The 17,507-nt window shown below is 44.2% G+C and overlaps 1 protein-coding gene across 10 annotated transcripts in view; it reads left to right on the top strand.

The window, feature by feature from the left end:
• ANKRD11 (ankyrin repeat domain 11) overlaps positions 1-17,507 on the top strand; it is a 228,049-nt gene that overhangs the window by 175,351 nt on the left and 35,191 nt on the right. For all 10 annotated transcript variants that reach the window (XM_039503300.1, XM_039503299.1, XM_039503302.1 and 7 more), the window contains one exon: positions 7,203-7,341. In XM_039503300.1, coding sequence (XP_039359234.1) covers positions 7,203-7,341 — 139 coding nt within the window. The remainder of the gene's footprint in view (positions 1-7,202; positions 7,342-17,507) is intronic.

Here is a 17,507-nt window from a genome sequence, read left to right as displayed (position 1 = left end):
GGCCTTGATCTCGGAACCCCCATATACGGTGTTCCACAAGGATAAGGTCCAGCTTCGCCCGCACCCCACTTTTCTCCCGAAGGTGGTCTCCGCCTTCTGTATGGATCAGGACATCTTCCTACCAGTACTCTGTCCTAAGTCCCATTTCTCCAACAAGGAACATCGCCTACATACGCTAGATGTGCGTAGGGCGCTGGCTTTTTACCTAGACTGAACCAGGCTGTTCCGGAAATCCTCGCAGCTGTTTGTTGCGCCGGCCGAACGGATAAGGGGACAGCCGATTTCCACCCAGCGCCTTTTGCGCTGGATCACCTTGTGCATATGCACATGTTATGACCTGGCAGGAGTTCCCCCGCCGCCTATCGTTAAGGCTCATTCTACGAGAGCTCAGGCCTCGTCGGCCGCCTGTGTAGCTCACATCCCTATCCAGGACATATGCAGAGCTGCCACGTGGTCCTCTGTCCACACCTTTTCTTATCATTATGCGATTATCTCCCAAGCACAGGATGACGTCAGGTTTGGTAGGGCAGTACTGCATCCAGGAACTCCTACCCACCTCCATCAGACATAGCTTGGAGTCACCTACTGTGGAATACACATGAGCAATCACTTGAAGAAGAAAGGACAGTTACATGTTCCGTAACTGGCGTTCTTCGAGATGTTGCTCAGGTGTATTCCACATCCCGCCCTCCTTTCCCCTCTGTCGGAGTTGTCTGGCAAGAAGGCACCAAGGGTGGGAGGGAGTGCGCAGCTCCCCTTATAGCGCCATATAGAGACGCCATTCTAGGGGTCGGCAGCGGTGCTCCCCCAGTACGGGTACTGCTAAGGGAAAAACTTTCGGCACCAGTGCATGTGGCGAGCACACACACCTACTGTTGAATACACCTGAGCAACACATCTTGAAGAAAGCCAGTTACGGAACAGGTAACTGTCCTTTTGCCACTCAAAAAGAAATTGCTGGTAATGCCCTTATAATGCACTTAATTTTGCAGTAGAATACCATGTGGGGACAGTTCTTCTAGGTCCCAGCTAGTGATTGGACTGTGCCCAAAGATGTGCGGATTTGTAACATTGATATTTTTAACTCTAGCTAGAGCAACTGGAGAGGTGTTTTTTTTTTTTTTACTAGACATGCAGTAAATCTTACCAATACCCCACAGCACTGAGTTCCACAAGTTTGATATGTTAGTGTTTCTTTTTACACATTGTATTTAAACTGACAAAGTTAATATATTTTGTAGGATTCAGTTTCTTAAACTCTTGACAGATTCCTTAGTCTGTGACATGTTCTGGCTACAGGGAGCTTTTTCACCATCCTCTTATTCAATTGTTATCTTTCATTTGACAGCGTTATCAGTGTACTGTATTAATTTGTAAGAGAGGCATCATTGGCTAGTTTAGACCATACATTTTGAATAGGGGAATGTTTTGAATCTTTTCACGAGAGTAATTTGCAGATTAATTTGCCATGTTGTCATTTGAAAATGTGAGTATGAAATTAGGTTTCTGAAGCATCAATTTAAAATGGTTATTTATTTAAACTAACGTAAGGGCAAGAACAGAGCTTTGAAGTGATGATGCAAGTCCAGCAACACTGTCACTTGCATTTTCGGCTAGGGTTCACTGGCAGGGAGAGTACTTTCCCGGCAACAGAGAGCACTATGGGTTTTCTCTATTCTAAGATTTCAGACAATGTATGAAGTTCAGTTGGCCCCGTGTTGCTAGCATTCTGAAACTCTCAACAGGGAACTCTAATGCCTTTTGCATAAGTGCTTTGTATGTAGGAAATCTCAACGTCTAGTGTCAAGGGTTTAACCAGCTCTCTGGCCCATAACTCAAGGTGTAGGAAAAGGGTATTTGTAGCCTCTTTATGCATAAAAGAAAATTATCTGCATTTCCCTGCCCAGTCTGTGAAAGTGTGAAATGTACAAACTGCTGCTGCCCAGGAGTGACTGAGCCACAAGGGTGTCATCTTAGAAATGTCAGTTACAAGTGGTGTTTCTTGACCCTCCGACAGCAGGTATACATCTTACTGAGAAGTGACCCACTCCACACTGGCAGCTCCTGACTGGGGGACTAGAAACTAGCTTCCAACCTGCTTTCAGAGAAGTCAGAAGTGCTGCGGGTTTCCGATTGGTGCTAAGAAAAGAAATTGAACTCACTTGGCTTGTGCCATCATTTCTACATTGAGCAGTTGCGACACAACACTCAAGTTGTGCCTTAAAAATTAAGCAGTAGGAGAAGAGAAACTTGCATGCAGTCTTTTCTATTTTTATGAGATTGTCCTGAACCCTAGCAAATGAAATGGTTGGGCCAAAGTATGACTATAAATGTTTCTGAATAGTGTTTTCCAGGGATGTCAGCAGGTCTTCATTCTGAGACTCACTTCCATGTAAAGAAGATGCCCGGTTAGCCCATTATAGCACTGCTGTGTTAGTATTGAGCTGCCGTGTCAATGGGAGTGTCTCTGGAGAATGAAAAGGGCAAACTACCCTGCTTGTAAGAAGACTGCAGGCCTGGAGTTGCTCACTGTGCTTTTGGATTGTTGATTTGAATGAATTACGAAGGAATAATCTGGTAGCTCTGGTTGTGACCTGGTGCTTGCCAGTCATCCCTGGCTGTATCTCTTTCCATTCCTCCCCCATGACAGATGTAAACGAATACCTGTCCCTGACCTTGGTAGACTTCTGATCTGTTCAGAATAGTAGCTGGCACAAAATGTGGCATCATTTGTTGTTACAAACTATTTTTATTCACGAGTCAGAAAATAAGACAAAGTATTTCCAAGCAGAACATTTAAACATAATGGTCCTGTATTTATTTTGGCTGCTGTGGATTTTTTCTGGCACCCTGATAACTTCTGCAGTGAGGAAAAGATCCCTGTTTCTTATCTTGACCAAGACTCTCCTTTTTCTAGTTCCAAATGTTAAGTAATACACTCCCTCTTCTGAATGTTTGTGACTGGCTCTGTCTAACCACAAAAGCAGAGGCAGTCTGTGGTACAGCAAGAGATCATGCTGGAGAGCTGCCAGATGTGGGTCATGGAGCTTAATTTAAAAAAAAAAAATCCTTGGCTCCTAGATCCATTTTGTAAGGTCCCAATATTGTGGTTGGAACATGTATCACAGAGGCCTAGCATTTTTAATGCAACTTTAATATTGCATGCCACTAGGATGGTCAAACTGGCAACAACTTAAGGAACAAGTAAATAAAATGAGCTGATTGGAGTAAACAGTTTTTCTAAGCTGCATGTTGAGCCTGTATCCGATAAAACTGAGGAGGAGGAAGGAGCAATGTACACACAGTGACGACATAGTCTTATGACTGTGCTGGCACAATAAGCTATTTGCCAGGATCTTACAAGTCTGAGACAAACAGCATGACTGGTGGTGGGGGGAGGGGGTTAACAAGGGAATGTCTGTCAGATTCATTTGTCTGGATTTCTTGCAATTATCTTGCATTTAATTAAAATATTAAGACTATTTTAGTTAGTAGATTTTTAAAAGTAAGGCTAAACAAAATTTAAGGTCTAGCTTTTGCTAACATCTAGAAACATAAGTTTGTTAATAAATTGACAATTTGGCTTTGCTTTGAAAGCAATGCTGCAGATTTAAAATTTGTTACACTAGATTTGAATAAACCAGTTTCTCAGCTGGAAAGGAAAGGAAAGGAAATTTACACATAGATCTTAAACATCTATCTGTTTCCCTTCATACTGAAGTACCGACATACAGTCTTGTACCAGCTTGGGGTATGTTTACCCAGCAGCTGAGAGAGTGCTTCGCGGTGCGGGTGAACAGACATGCACTAGCTCTGCTCAAGCTAGTGCACTTACAGCAGTTATGTGGCATGGTAGCACAGGCAGCGGTTTGGGCTAGCTGTCTGAATCCAATCTTGCCTGACCCTTTGGGTACATACTGGGGTGGCTAGTATGAGCCACTACCCATGCTAGTGTGGTCAGACTGCTATTTTTTGTGCGCTCACTTGAGCAGAACTTGCATGCATCCATGCATCCGCACTGACACTCCAAGCTGCTGTGTAGACATGTGCTTAAGTCCTTCCTCAGACCTATTTTCTTCTGACTGCTCCAGTACTAATTGCTACTCCAGTGTCATCTGCTCCCACCTGACAGCTTAAAAAGAGCCCCAAGCCCCATAATATCTCAACACCACAACAAATAAGCGAGGAATACACAAGGCAATCATTGGTTTGCTTTCCTTGGAAACCAGTGCTTCCCCCAGCAGCTGTCTTCCCTTCCCTGCATGTGTGAGAGAGATAATCCCCTAACAAAAACTTTGTACACTTTGAGTTAAGATTGCTGGATTACAGGTCCCAAGAAGCCAGGAATTAAGAAGTTAAATCATTCAACCACTCATCTCTACTCCACTCCACTCACAGTTCTTCTTGATGTCATCTACACCACAGCACAACCCACATAACCACACCCTCATCCTGATCAGCAAGCAACCACCTTTGAACTCCGACTGTCTTTATTGGTGTGTGTAGTTCAATGATTAATATGGAGTTGGTACGTTGTATGTAGTTCTGTGTGTGGTTTTGAAACGGCATGTGTAAGTGAATGAGGAATGTTGGCAGACTGCACATGGTGGCTGAGACCCCAGAGAGCCAGACTGCTCAAATGGGAATATGGGGGAGGGATGCGGGTGGCAAGCTGGGATGTGGTGAGTGAACAGGACTTTCAGGGGTTGGCGTGAGGAGAGCTGCGCTGAGCTTTGGGAGACGACGTTTCATAGCAGAAATGTGTAGACACCTGAGGGAGAAGAGGCAGTCTGAGGTCGCAGCTCGGAGGGGTCAGCACATGAACTGCTCACGCAGTTCTGCTGCCTCTGCTCCCTGGCACACACAAGCAGCAGCGCAATGGGGAGCCATTGGTGCACAGTGCAGATGCTTGTCTCTCCCTGTGTGTGAGATCAGTTGTGATTGTGAGAAATGCAAAGAAATGGGAGGAAAAGCAGGAATTCTCCCTGGAATGCCATACACCGACAGTTGTTCCTAGTGTGTGTGTGCTTTTTTTGTTTTGTTTTTTAAATTCAGCATATTTCTGTGCTCATTAGTGAGTATACTCCTGGGTGGGGGGACGGGACACCAATGTATTTTTAACTGGCTGGCTTATCCATGTGACTTGAGCCTTCTATCATAATTTTTGGTAGCTGCAGGGCAGAGGTTGTTATCTACAGGCTCCCAAGTTACTGAACTTGGCCAACTAGCTGCTTATGATTCTAGCAGATGTTTCAAGCTGTTCAGACTGAGACGTGCATTGACTTCTTTCTTTAGAGGAGAGCTAAAATAGAAAACCCCTCCCCCCATCCTCTTTCCCCACGCAAACACCAAGCCAGAAACATATTTTGTTGTTGTGCATTATTAACTAGGATACCACTGGTTATAGTGGAGAATCTGAGGTAACTAGGGGAGGTGGGAAATGAAGATGTGAGATCTGCAGCAGACAGGACACCTGGGCTGTTTCGGTTTATGATGGAGAGAACGTCTCCCAAAGGGCTGTGCTGGGGCATTGCAGTATGATTTTTGATGCTGATATGTACAGAACAGACAGTTTAAGTGTGTTTTGTCTGGCTGGAGTACTGATCCCTTAAACAGTCAGTAACTTTAGCAGGCTTATCAACTGCCAGAATATTCTACAGACTTGTTCTGGAAGCACTGCACACAACAGGGGAAAGCCCTCAGCTCAGTATGGAGAAGGAAGGGCTTTAATATAGTTTGTTTCTTAGTGGGAAGGTTTTCACCCCACCCATGGTGTGCTCTGTGTGCACACTCCGCAAACACTGTCACTCTCATGAGGGTTAGAAAACCCTAACTACTACAGGGGGAGTTTTGCTCAAAAACTCCCCCCAAAAAGCCTAGCTTGCCACTAGCACTTCCTGTTTTTCTCTCACTCAGATCCTCTATCCCCACAACAGAAAGTGCTAATGTAATAACTCCATCTTGACTGTAAATGGGGCTGCCAGGGCTGCTAATTTCACACCACAGCATGTGTCCATAGCTCTGCCTTGCTCTTCTGCAACAGCACCTTGGCACTTTCGTTTGGTAGAATACCAGGAGTTGTTGGCAAAGTGTCTGAATTCTGCCTTCGTGTGTACTGTCATGTACAGGTACGCTTGGCAGAATTCGATTGTTATTTGTTGATAATTTTGAGGAACATCAATGTTTATTTTTAAGCATTTTAAAAAATTATCATCAATTTAAATGTTCAGTTGTGCAAAAATATGGGTTTTAAACATTTTTTCAAAGTTTATCATTTACATCTGGAGGGGGGGGGCAGATAATTATTTAATGACCTTGAGATTCAAAAAGTTAAAGCTGTATAAGTGTTAAAACACAAATTGTCCACATCACATGTCAAAATATCCGAAGTAAATATCCTTAAATCAAACTCTAATCTCTCGTGCAGCATTTTTCTTTCTTGGCCTATCTATAAATTTTGATTATCATCAATGGAAATATTTTTTCTTTGGTTTGTGTGTACAGTGAAATCGTTCATCAACATTTACTAATAAAAATCAAATCCTCCAAGCCTATATATGAGAGTGAGAGCTCGTTGTTGCATTCACTGCACAAACATAGTGACATAAATCTTTTGTTACTGTGTTTACTTCCATGTTTTAACAATGGTGGCTGATTCTTCAAGCTTAATTAAGAAACGTAAATAGGTTATTGCTGGGCTGATGGTCTGGTAGCAGTGCAACTTGCTGCCCTGCAGGAAGGTGAGGTGGGAATGGATCTCCGTGTGTCACCCAGGATCAGTACCTCACTCTGTGGGGGGGCTGTATGTGTTTGAGGCAGCCCCAGGGAAGAGACTTCCTATCTAGTGTCCCCATCTAGCCATTGCACAAAGCAGCACTGGGTAGTTTGGAGATCCAGCCTTCAGCCAGAAGAGAGGTTGCTGTGATGCCAGTAGTTCTGGGACAGAGAGAGGTGGGAGGCTACTTCTGCATACCATTCTAGCTACTTCATCAGCAACATATTCTTCAAGAAAACATGACAAGTGAGGCCTATTTGATCTGTTGTAGGAAAAGGAAAACCCCTCTGTGACAGAAGATCGTTTTTTCTGGGTAATTGCAGTGGCTCAGTAAATATTGTAAAAACCTGAACTCAGGTACAAAAAGTCCATGGAGACAGAAGCCTTGAGAGAGACTCTTGAGAATTTTTTTCTCCTTCCTTTCTAGGATAAAGATAAAGTTTCCCTAACCAAGACTCCAAAGTTGGACAGGAGTGATGGCGGCAAAGAGGTGAAAGAGAGAGCTACGAAACGGAAGTTGCCTTTCACTGTTGGAACAAATGGAGATCAAAAAGACTCGGATACAGGTAAGGGAATATGAGCACCACACCACCTCAGTGTGGGCTCTGGGGCTGGGGAAATGGGGAGTGCATTTTACCCTAGCAAAAACTGTCCTTAGGTGACTGTTTATTTCTGTATTATTTAAACCTCCATGGGAACATTGTGCTGTGTTCAGTCTTATATCAAGGGTGGAATGGAGTAAGATCAGGTATGATCTTAGTAATAAATTTAATTTAATCCAACAAAAGGATTATAAAAGACACACTTCTTCCTGTGGCTGGTTAGTGATCAATCCTGTTCAGCTACTAGTTAAACCAGTTCATCAACTGACACTTAGACCGGTGAGGAAGAAGTACTGAGTCTCACAGTTGGAATTTGTTAAATACTGGGACAAATCTAAGTCATCCTACAAATCGATTTGATAATAACATTGGTGTGTGTCTATATAATACATCTGAAGGATAATATGTATGTGTGTGCATGTCTACACACACTCTATTGTAGTTTGATACAGGACCATCCTGTCTTAAAGCTGAAAAGGTCATTCAGATTGCCTTGCATATTTGCACTGTCAAATGTAAAACTGGTTGAAAGAGCATAAATAAATGACAATAGATAGAGTTGGGGGTGGAGAAGTGATGAACTGGCACAGACAGCTGGGCAATTTTTGCCCCAGTTTTATGTAACATCTTTATTAATGGTCTAGAAGAAGAGATTAGCTTGCTACTTTATTTGCAAGTAATACAAAATTGGGAGATGTGACAAGAACCATTGGGGATAGAGAAAATAGTACAAAGAGATATAAAGAACTTAAAAATATGAGCAGGAAATAAAATGATTCAGTCTGTAAAAATGCCTGGTAGTGCATTTGGGGGAAATAACCTAAAAGATGCATGGGAGTGTGGGCAAGTAGTCAGACTCGCAGGGGGAATTATGGATCACAGATTGGCTATGAGGTTACAATGTATGGTGGAAAGCAAAGCCAATATAGCTTTTAGCTGCCCATGCATAAGACACACCATCACTGATCATGCAGCACTGGTGAAACATTGTGTACAGTCTGCGCTTGAAATGCTGTGTACAGTTCTACCCACTCCAGCATCAGAAATCAGTACAGACTGTGGAAGGAGATCAGAGAAAAGCAGCAAAAATTATTAACATTACAAGCTAAACCAGTGTAATTCAGATGGATGACTAAGAAGTCTGAGGTGAGGCAAGTCGGCAAGCGACTGAAAGGCAAAATCACCCAAGAGGGGGAGGAGATTAAGGTAGTCCAGTGGTCAGGATAGTGTTAAGAGGATGAAATGGGTAAAGGGAGTAGCAGGGAAACTTCCTTGACAGTGACATCTGCTAGACTGTGGGTTAAACTCCAAGGAAAGGATGAAAGCCCCATTGTCTGAGTTAAGACCAGATTGCACAAGGCCCCTGCTTGTACCGTAACAGGTACTAGGAGGGGTTTTCCATTCCATTTTCTCTACCCCTCACATGTAATTCAACTGTAGGATTAGTCTTATACATCACAAGGTTCTGGGGATCTAATAAGCAGGAGGATACAACTCCACCTCTATACAATGTGATTAGGGCCTTTTGCATTTATTATTCCCAAGTTAAATATAAGGGTCAAAGTCCGATATGACAGGTATAGTCTGTGTCACATGGTCAGTATACCGAGCTATTGACTGATTTTGTTTGGATTAAAAGTTTGTACGGCTGGTTTTAAAAGGTACCCAAGTGTTGTCTGAGCCAAGTTGCTAGCACAGTTTTGTCAATTGGTTAATAAATAATGTTTGGTTTGCTTGGGGATAGAGTTGAATTTCTGTGAGTTTCATTGTGCTGAATGGCAGGTTTCTTCAGGTGCAGAACTCCCTGTCCTGAGAGAGAGTTTCGAAAAGTTAGTTTATCTTGTTAAAGTGTAACTCAAATTGATTGCCATTTCGAGATATGAATCGTCATTTTTGCATTCTTGGCATATCGATGAGTAAATACATCACAGAATGAATATGTGCTAGAGGTCACAGTAAATTGGAAGAGAGAGGGCAGCCCCATGTCACTTGAGCACAGATAGTGTTACTACTCTGAAAAGGTGTGATCGTGACTCATTTTCAAAACTCAGCAGTTTTGGGTCTGGAAAGTACTTGGCTGGTGACCATCTGATTATTCCCAGTGTCCTAGGCTGTGTCTGACTTGAATGAGTTTAGGAGTCTATGGCCAGTGTGGCCAGGGCTACTGAGGGGGAAAGAGTTAAGCCTCGTGTTGGAACCTTCACTGCTGCCTTTTAACATTTAAATTCCCAACCAAACAATGTATTTGTGGGGAAACGGGAGTCATAAGTTCATTGTAGCCTATTTCAAGGATAATGTGACCATAACAATTACTATTAAAATGTCACTGTGGAGCTCTGCATTCATTTTCCAATGGTGTTGAGAGGTAATTGTCTCAGTTTACAAGACAAGGCTATTTTTTGGAGTGCTCCAAACTCTGAGTAGCTGAGGCACTGCTGAACTGGCACTGACACAGACAGCAAAATGGCCACCCCGTGAAAGTCAGGAAGTGGAGCAGGGGCTGCAAAATGGTAATTCAGTCTCACAACAGTGCATTTAAATGGCACCCATCATATACTGAGAAAGTGTGGGTGAGTTTCTAACAACCTGTCTGAGAGACAAGGAGAGGAAGTGACTCAGTCACTGGCTGGGGGCAGGGAGTTTCAGGTAGATGGTGCAGTGCGAGCAAGATGCTTAGCAAGAAGAACATGCTGTGTTTTTCTATACTCATAGAATCAGACATTTGAAATGGAAGAGGCTTGTTGTCTTGTCATTCTCCTTCCCCCGCCACCTCTGCCATCGGGGAATTGCACTCTGCTGCACAGTTTGAGTCTGGTCCCATTTTAGGGTCTGGCTTTCAGTAGATTAGTAGCAACACACTTGTTTGTGTACCATGTTGCTCACTGAGCTTATGCATTCCCAGATGAGTGCCCCCAAATCCACAATTTATACACACGTGTGGCCAGGTAGACACTTATCTAATCACACACATCTGGCAGTGCACACTCAAATGCTGGCTAGCAAGCCACTGAAAGTCTTTGATGTCTCAAACAGTGGGTCTTCCACCACACACACTCAGCATCCATCAGCCATCCTCACTGTTTCTCTCTGGAAGGATTCTGCTTGTCTGAATACTGAGGAGAAGGAAGGTTTTTTGTTTTTTTTCCAACTTTGATTTCAGCTGTTGTGAGAAGTAGGATTGCAACATCTCAGTTAACAAAGCCAGTCACGCAGTTGACCTCAGTTCATTTGCATAATACAGCCCGATTTGTTGGAGTTCAGTACGTATTGTTCTGGGTGTTTTTGAGGATGTTTTTGTCTGTGTGTGAAATTCAGTCCAAAATATGTGGGAACTGAAATTGGACAGGTCTTTGCCCCTCCAGCAGCAGCAGGAGGAGATCGATATCTCTCTCTCTCTCTCTCTCTCTCTCTCTCTCTCTCTCTCTCTCTCAAAAGTTGAAACAGAAAATGGTGACCCTGTTGCATGGATTTGTAGTGATATTTACTCTTTGAGCTCTAGACTTGTCTTTTTTTCACGGTGTGTCTGATGGTATCTTCTATTCCAGCTTTGCTGTGTAAAGTAACAACTGTACATTTTGTGTGGCAGTAGGTGTGACTACTCTGCAATAGCCATTGTTTGTTCAGATCTGTTTTATCTTCTAAATTGAAGGTGACTTTGAACTACAGATGGGTGCCTCAGTGCTGGTTGGTAGCAGCCATTATTAGGTATTGTTACATAGGTGTTTTCTGTGTGTGCCGGCCCTTGTGTGCCTGTGCAGGGCGTGCGCTATTTAGGCAGGTGTTTCAGTCCTTTAGGAGTGGCACTAAGGCTACTTCTACACCACACTTTTGTTGGTAAAATTTTTAGTCAGTCAGGGGTGTGAAAAACACACCTGTGACCAGCAAAACGTTTATCGACAAAAAGCTCGAGTGTGACAGTGCTGTGTCTGCGGGAGATGCTCTCCTGCTGTCAAAGCTGTCGCCCCTCGTAGGAGATGGTTTTATTTTGTCGGCAGGCTCTCTCCTGCCAGCAAACAACAACTACATTGTGTACCTTACAACACATGGGGGTGTGGGTGCTGTAAGGTGCACAGTGTCAACATAGCCTGAGTGAAGACCTATTCTTGTCCTTTCCGCTGTGTGTTTTCTCTGTGTCCATGTCCTCCTCCCTTCAGTCCTGATCTTGCTTCCTCTTCCCGTTCCCTAGTCAATTTCCAAACCATCTATTCTCTGTCCACTAGTGTATTAAATTGCAACACCCTTTTTAGCTACCACCAGAGCAACTTCCCTCATTTTCAGCAGGAGAGTGCATCTGTTGGGGAGACATCTGTGCTGATCCCTGAATCATATTGCAGTGGGTGCTGTTGAAGTGGAGCAGATCACATGCACTTCTTCCTACCCTCCTCCTTGCAGCCTACTCCTTGAGTTTGTTTGGACGCATGTAATGCTTGTAGAGTGCTGATGTATTCAGAAGGAGAGCAAGTAATCAGTTTCATTCTTGATCTGTCTTATTTGCGACCCACCCCCAACTCCTCCAGGGTGACATTACTCTGCCTTGATTCAGAACCAAGCACTCAGAATACCACACAGAGGGTTTTGTTCACTTACTTAAACATTCTTGGCAGGGTGCATGGAAGATATTACTTGCAAACATTGTTTTCATATGTACAGTTTTGGTACAGTAAGGTCAGTGTTAAACCTTTCTAAATTATCTGTTTCAAAATGTCTCCTAGAGCAAAAATCCTGGTTCCAGGGTCCCGTGCAGTTAATCAAGTATATTGCCTTTATGTATGTTTTAAAACAACAACAGAACAAACTTAGCCATGAGCCTAAAGCTCCTGAAGTGTGTATGTTACAACCTCTGCACTGTGGGGAACAGCCTCAGCCTGAGACTCTTGTCTAAACTGCTCCCACACCCAGAAGTTATCTAAAGAACCTACGTTTTCAGTTCATATGCAAATATATCTAGTGTGTGATGTTGCGTGCTACATCCAAGGCAGCGTGGAAAGAGGCCAAGAGAATAAAACCAACCTTTCACCCACTAATGCCAAATCTTGCAGTCTGGAGCACCTCTTCATTGTGCTGAAAACAGAGGTTTGGTGTTTTCCAAACAAATTTGCTAACTTTAACTTTATAAAGCATAGGAGGGTCTTGGAGAGGCTCCGAAAGTTGGGGCCGGAGAGGAAGGCAGTATACTGAAGGCCAAAATAGCCGTAATGTGAAACCGGCTGAGTGGTGAGGTTGGGAGAGGTGAGGGCAGCAATTGAGACTTACAGAAATGCAATTCTTGGCTGTACTCTTCCTGAGGCCCAGGTGCGGTTTTGCAATAAATTGCTACCTGAGTCATGGAGCTGACTCAAAGGCACCAGACTCTTAATAGCTGAGTTGTATTCCTGTGTGTTCGTATTGTGTATGTGGCAAGTAAGCAAGTAAGAAGTACAGTGTATTATCACCACTCTACAAATGCTGGGTACTGGATTGGTATTGCTGCGAACAATTGCTTTGAAATGCACAGTTCAGAGTGGAAAACTCCTTAAATTAGGTTTTACTGGAAACAGTTTGATTTAACTTGCAGATTTAAGGCTGTTGCACTTGAGACCATGGCTTCTGGCAGTTGGAAGGTGCAGCTGTAGTTTCCAGACCCTGGATCATCAGGGGGTTTATTTTAATAAAACCTTCAGAATACTCTGGTTTCATTCCAGCCCCCAGAGCAACCTAGGTCAGAACACAGCATAGAAGCTGCGATCAAAATTGGCAATGTCGTAAGTAACGTTAGGTATCCAGAGCTACTTACTGGTGTAGCAATAAGTCCCATTCTTGAAATCCACAAGGGTGAGGTGAGGATTATACTAAGTCTAAAAAATTTTCATGTTTTACCTCCTGTGCAGTTGAGCATTTTCTCTCAGCCTGAGGTTTTGTTGGGTCTGAGGACAGTTGCTCAGGGCAAGTCTAAACTTTTTTCCTACTCCCATTTAGTTTTGCCGCTCTCCTCTGTCTTGTTCAGAATCTGTAGAAGCAAGGTTCTTTTATACATGTTTGAGATGCTGACCAAGTCATAGTAGTAAGAATAGAAGATCAAAGTGCACTTTGCAAGCTTTGTTCAGCCTGTTTACAGACTCTGCTGTTGCTGAAAGACGTCTGGAGCTTGGTAACCAGTATAAACTAAAAATACAGGGACAATACAGCATACACACAATGTGGTCTTATGCCTACTACATACCCCTTTGATTTGATTGTAATGTGTATTGCTGCTTCACTGTTGAAAACAATAACAGATTAAACTAATGTAAAATCGCACCTCCAACAGTAGTTTAACAACAGCTTTGTGTAGTAAAAAGTCCCCAAAACACTTGAGAAATTCCATTGTAAAGAGAAAAATAGCAGTTCCAGTTTTTAAAAAATGCATTTAATAATGTAGATTTTTCACTTCTTTGGCATCTATAACACAGGGAATTCAGAATGCTTCACAAATGTTAACTACCCTCACTATACCCCCGAGGTAAATTATGCGACGTATGGATCGATCCAGCCACTTCTGAGATGCAATGCTGCATCTGTTTACCAGTGCAGAGCAACACTTCACAGCTGCTTGAAATGGGAAGGAAAGAAGAATCCCACATTTAATGGAAACTGCAGAGGGACTCTTCAGCAGGCAGAATGTAATTTAAAACCAGTGTGTGGTAATCTGAAAACTGCTGCCCTTAAATCCATCAGTCCAGAATTGATCATTAACCTGCCTCTTCACCTGTCAGTCTAGCAGCAGCAGCTAATGACAGAGCAGTATCTGCTGGTGCCTTTTAAACATCCGTTTTTCTATTTCAACCCCAGTCTGTGCTCTGTCTCAAACACAAGCTCCACTTGGTCTGGAAAGGGAATGAATGATGCATGGTTTAGTAGCAATGAGGCTTCAGTCATGAGGCCCCTCAGCATTGCTTAATCATTGCAGTAGAAGCAGAGTTAACACTAAGGCCATGGCTACACTTGCAAATTTGCAGCGTTGCAGCAGGGTGTGAAAACACACCCTCTCCAGCGCTGCAAATTGCAGCGCTGCAAAGCGCCAGTGTGGTCATGCCCCAGCGCTGGGAGCGCGGCTCCCAGCGCTGTACGTTATTCCCCACAGGGAGGTGGAGTACGGACAGCGCTGGGAGAGCTCTCTCCCAGCACTGGCGCTTTGACTACACTTAGTGCTTCAAAGCGCTGCCGCGGCAGTGCTTTGAAGTGCAAGTGTAGCCATAGCCTAATATCACTGCACACACAGGTTCAGCACTGCTGTTATGACTGAATCTGTGTGATGGAGGTGGTGGCAATTAAATCACAGAAGCACCTGGAGCCCTCCACCAAATTCAAACCCTGTGGTGTGTACCCTGGCTCTGCCGTAAAGCGCTCGCACTCTAAAGACAGGCCAGACAGACATTAAACAAACAATAAACAAGCAATGTGTCAGAAGTAATGAACTTGTAAGTCACAGTTGTTTCCAACTCCCCCAATATTTGGCAGTGGTGTTCTTACAGCTCCTGCTCCTGGAGTCAGGTGATCATGTGAGAATATGGAGAGAAGTTTGAAAATGTGACCCAAGAGGACCCTAAAGATTCAGAAACAAGAAGGCAAACCACAAGAATCCCATTTTTTTGTTTTGGTTGGTTTTTTAATGGAATGATTTTGAGGCCTTAAATCATGATTTTTAAGCTCTTGGCGTTGGCGATGCTGCATTCCCTCACCCACCTCCCCTCCCCTCTGTCCAGCTATCCTAGTCAACCTCCTTCACTGACCCCCTCCCACCCTGCACTTCCCTACTTGCCACAGGGAAACAGCTTCAGTAAGGGAAGACAGGCAAAGTGTCTGGCCTTGACTGTCGGCCATTTCATAGAATCATAGAGTATCAGAGTTGGAAGGGACCTCAGGAGGTCAGCTAGTCCAACCCCCTGCTCCAAATTTCTCAGATCCCAGTGGAGAGGTTGTCCTATGCTCATCCCCCACCCCAATGTCTGACATGGGCAGCAGCTCCCAGTCAATTCCCCCTCTCCCCCGGTGGATTTTTGGGGAGGGGCGTGAACATCCCATGCTCATTCTTAGGGCCCCTGACTATTTCTTTCTCTCTCTCCCCTTACAAAGGAGTGGGGTTCCCAGTGCTGGGGGCAACATTCCCAGCCATGGTGGATAATTCTTTCAGCATGTTTGTTAGGAAGCAGCCTTATCTCCTAAGAACCCCTCTGTGTGTCAGTTCTTCTGCTCAAAGCACTACAAAGCAACACTAGACCACAGAACCTCCTCCCTGGGGTGCTTGGGGGCTCTGGAGTCTAGTGCTGCTTTGCCTGTGGTTGCAAAGAATTCAGGCTGAATTTAAAGACCCATATCAGTTAGATTTTGAAGGCCTGTCTGAGAGAAGAGAGTCAAATCCAGTCAGCTTTACCCACGTGAGGAGTCTCGCTGTAGGGCATGGGGTTAGCATGAGTCAAGTCAGCAGGCGTTGGCCTCAGTGCTTTAAAAGGTGCTACTGTTTTCCAGCCTCATTCATATTACTCTTTAAACATGTTGTGTGAAGCTAATTACTGGGTTGGAAATACTGGATGAATCAGATGACCCAAACCATCTACTTTCCCCCCGTCCTGGAATATGTGCACTGTTGAGTTGCCTAACTGGCTGCTGATGTTTAGAAATACCTCCCATGGGAACAGCCTTGTTAGTCACAAGTGGCTAAGCTGGCTAGGGAATCCGTGAGAAGCAAATTGTTGGCTCATTTAGAAATGCATCCGTGTATGAAACTGTTACTTGTATGCATTTCTTCTGCTGGCTTCAGTGTGATACATGCAGCTGAGGGGCTGTGCTGCATAGGCCCTTTCTTAGCTAAAATAGTCCAGAAACTGTCCTCACCTAGCAACCAGTGAGAGAGCGAATGTCAGAGCTTCTTCATTTCTAGCTGGGCCCCATAATGGTAGCACAGTGTAGTTAGACTGGCAACTACTCAGATCCCATTTAAATGCCTATTTAAATATATATAGCTGGCGAGAGGGTGCTGTGAGCATCTATGAACCAAAAATCTGGCCATGATGGCTCACTTCTTGATGTAAGAACTTTCATCAGGTGTTTCCACAGGCTGTCCTGCCTCTAGCTTCCCAGGTAGGGAGAAGGAGCGTGGTCTGTCAGTCATGTTGAGCTTCCGCCCAGTGTTTCCTCCCCCATCCATTTCTCCTCACTGTTCTTCAGAATAAACAAGAAGTCTGGAAGCTGGAATATCGGTAACTTTCAGTTATTACTGTTTAACATCAAGGGCTGTGTTTTTACATTAGCTGCTTTCTCAGGGGACCAGTAAATGGCCACTTTTGCTGAGATGCCTTTTCACACTTCTGGTTGAAGAGTGTCTCCTTTGTTTAAACTAGTCCTGCGGATTATCCTGATATTTGAACTGTGTCTAGTCTAGGAGGTAGCGTTAAACCCTCTTCTTCCTCGTTGTAGACCCCCTCGGTTATGTGACTTTCTCCGTTTTGGTCCCACTCCTGTTCCTTCTGCTGTACTTGTCCTGTGTTCATGTCTGTCCTACCTGCTCGGTTTTTTCACTTTCATTGCAACAACACATTCTTCTGGCTTCCAGCCCACTCTCCTTGTGCTACCCCTTGTCTGTCCAGCTGTGCTGCTTCCCCCTTTGAGCTGCCAGGATACTTAACCTGCTGCTGTCCTCCCCACTCTGAAATCTCTTAGCTGCTTTATGTCTTGCCATGTGCAGGTTGTCCTTAGATTTTGACCCTGTCCTGTCCACGGAGGGGTGGATTCATCTGGGTACTGCTGCCCCTTCTGCTCACTGGCCACGCTCAGGTAAAACCTTCCCTTTCTCTCTCATTTGAACTGACACTCCAAAGCACGAAAACATTTCATGTTCTGCAGCCTCCCTGGTGAAAATGAGTCACTTCATGCATGCTGGCGCTGCGGATAAGAAAAGCAGAGACTTGTGCTTTCTTTCAGGGGCATAATACATTCTCCATTGCTGTCTGTGCTATTCTGATGTATTCTTATTGATCCTTTGGCTGCATGTTTGGGGAATACACAGTTGAAAATCCTGAGCTTTAACTGAGCCAACAGTCAGTTTCCCACACAGTGCTGAAGAGTTCATCTTATGCATTACTTGTTGGGCAATGGTATTTTTCCTCAGGGGTACC

Source organism: Mauremys reevesii, linkage group 16 (assembly GCF_016161935.1).
Source record: "Mauremys reevesii isolate NIE-2019 linkage group 16, ASM1616193v1, whole genome shotgun sequence".
In the NCBI taxonomy this organism is placed as follows: domain Eukaryota; kingdom Metazoa; phylum Chordata; order Testudines; family Geoemydidae; genus Mauremys; species Mauremys reevesii.
This window is presented reverse-complemented; position numbering and strand designations above follow the sequence as displayed.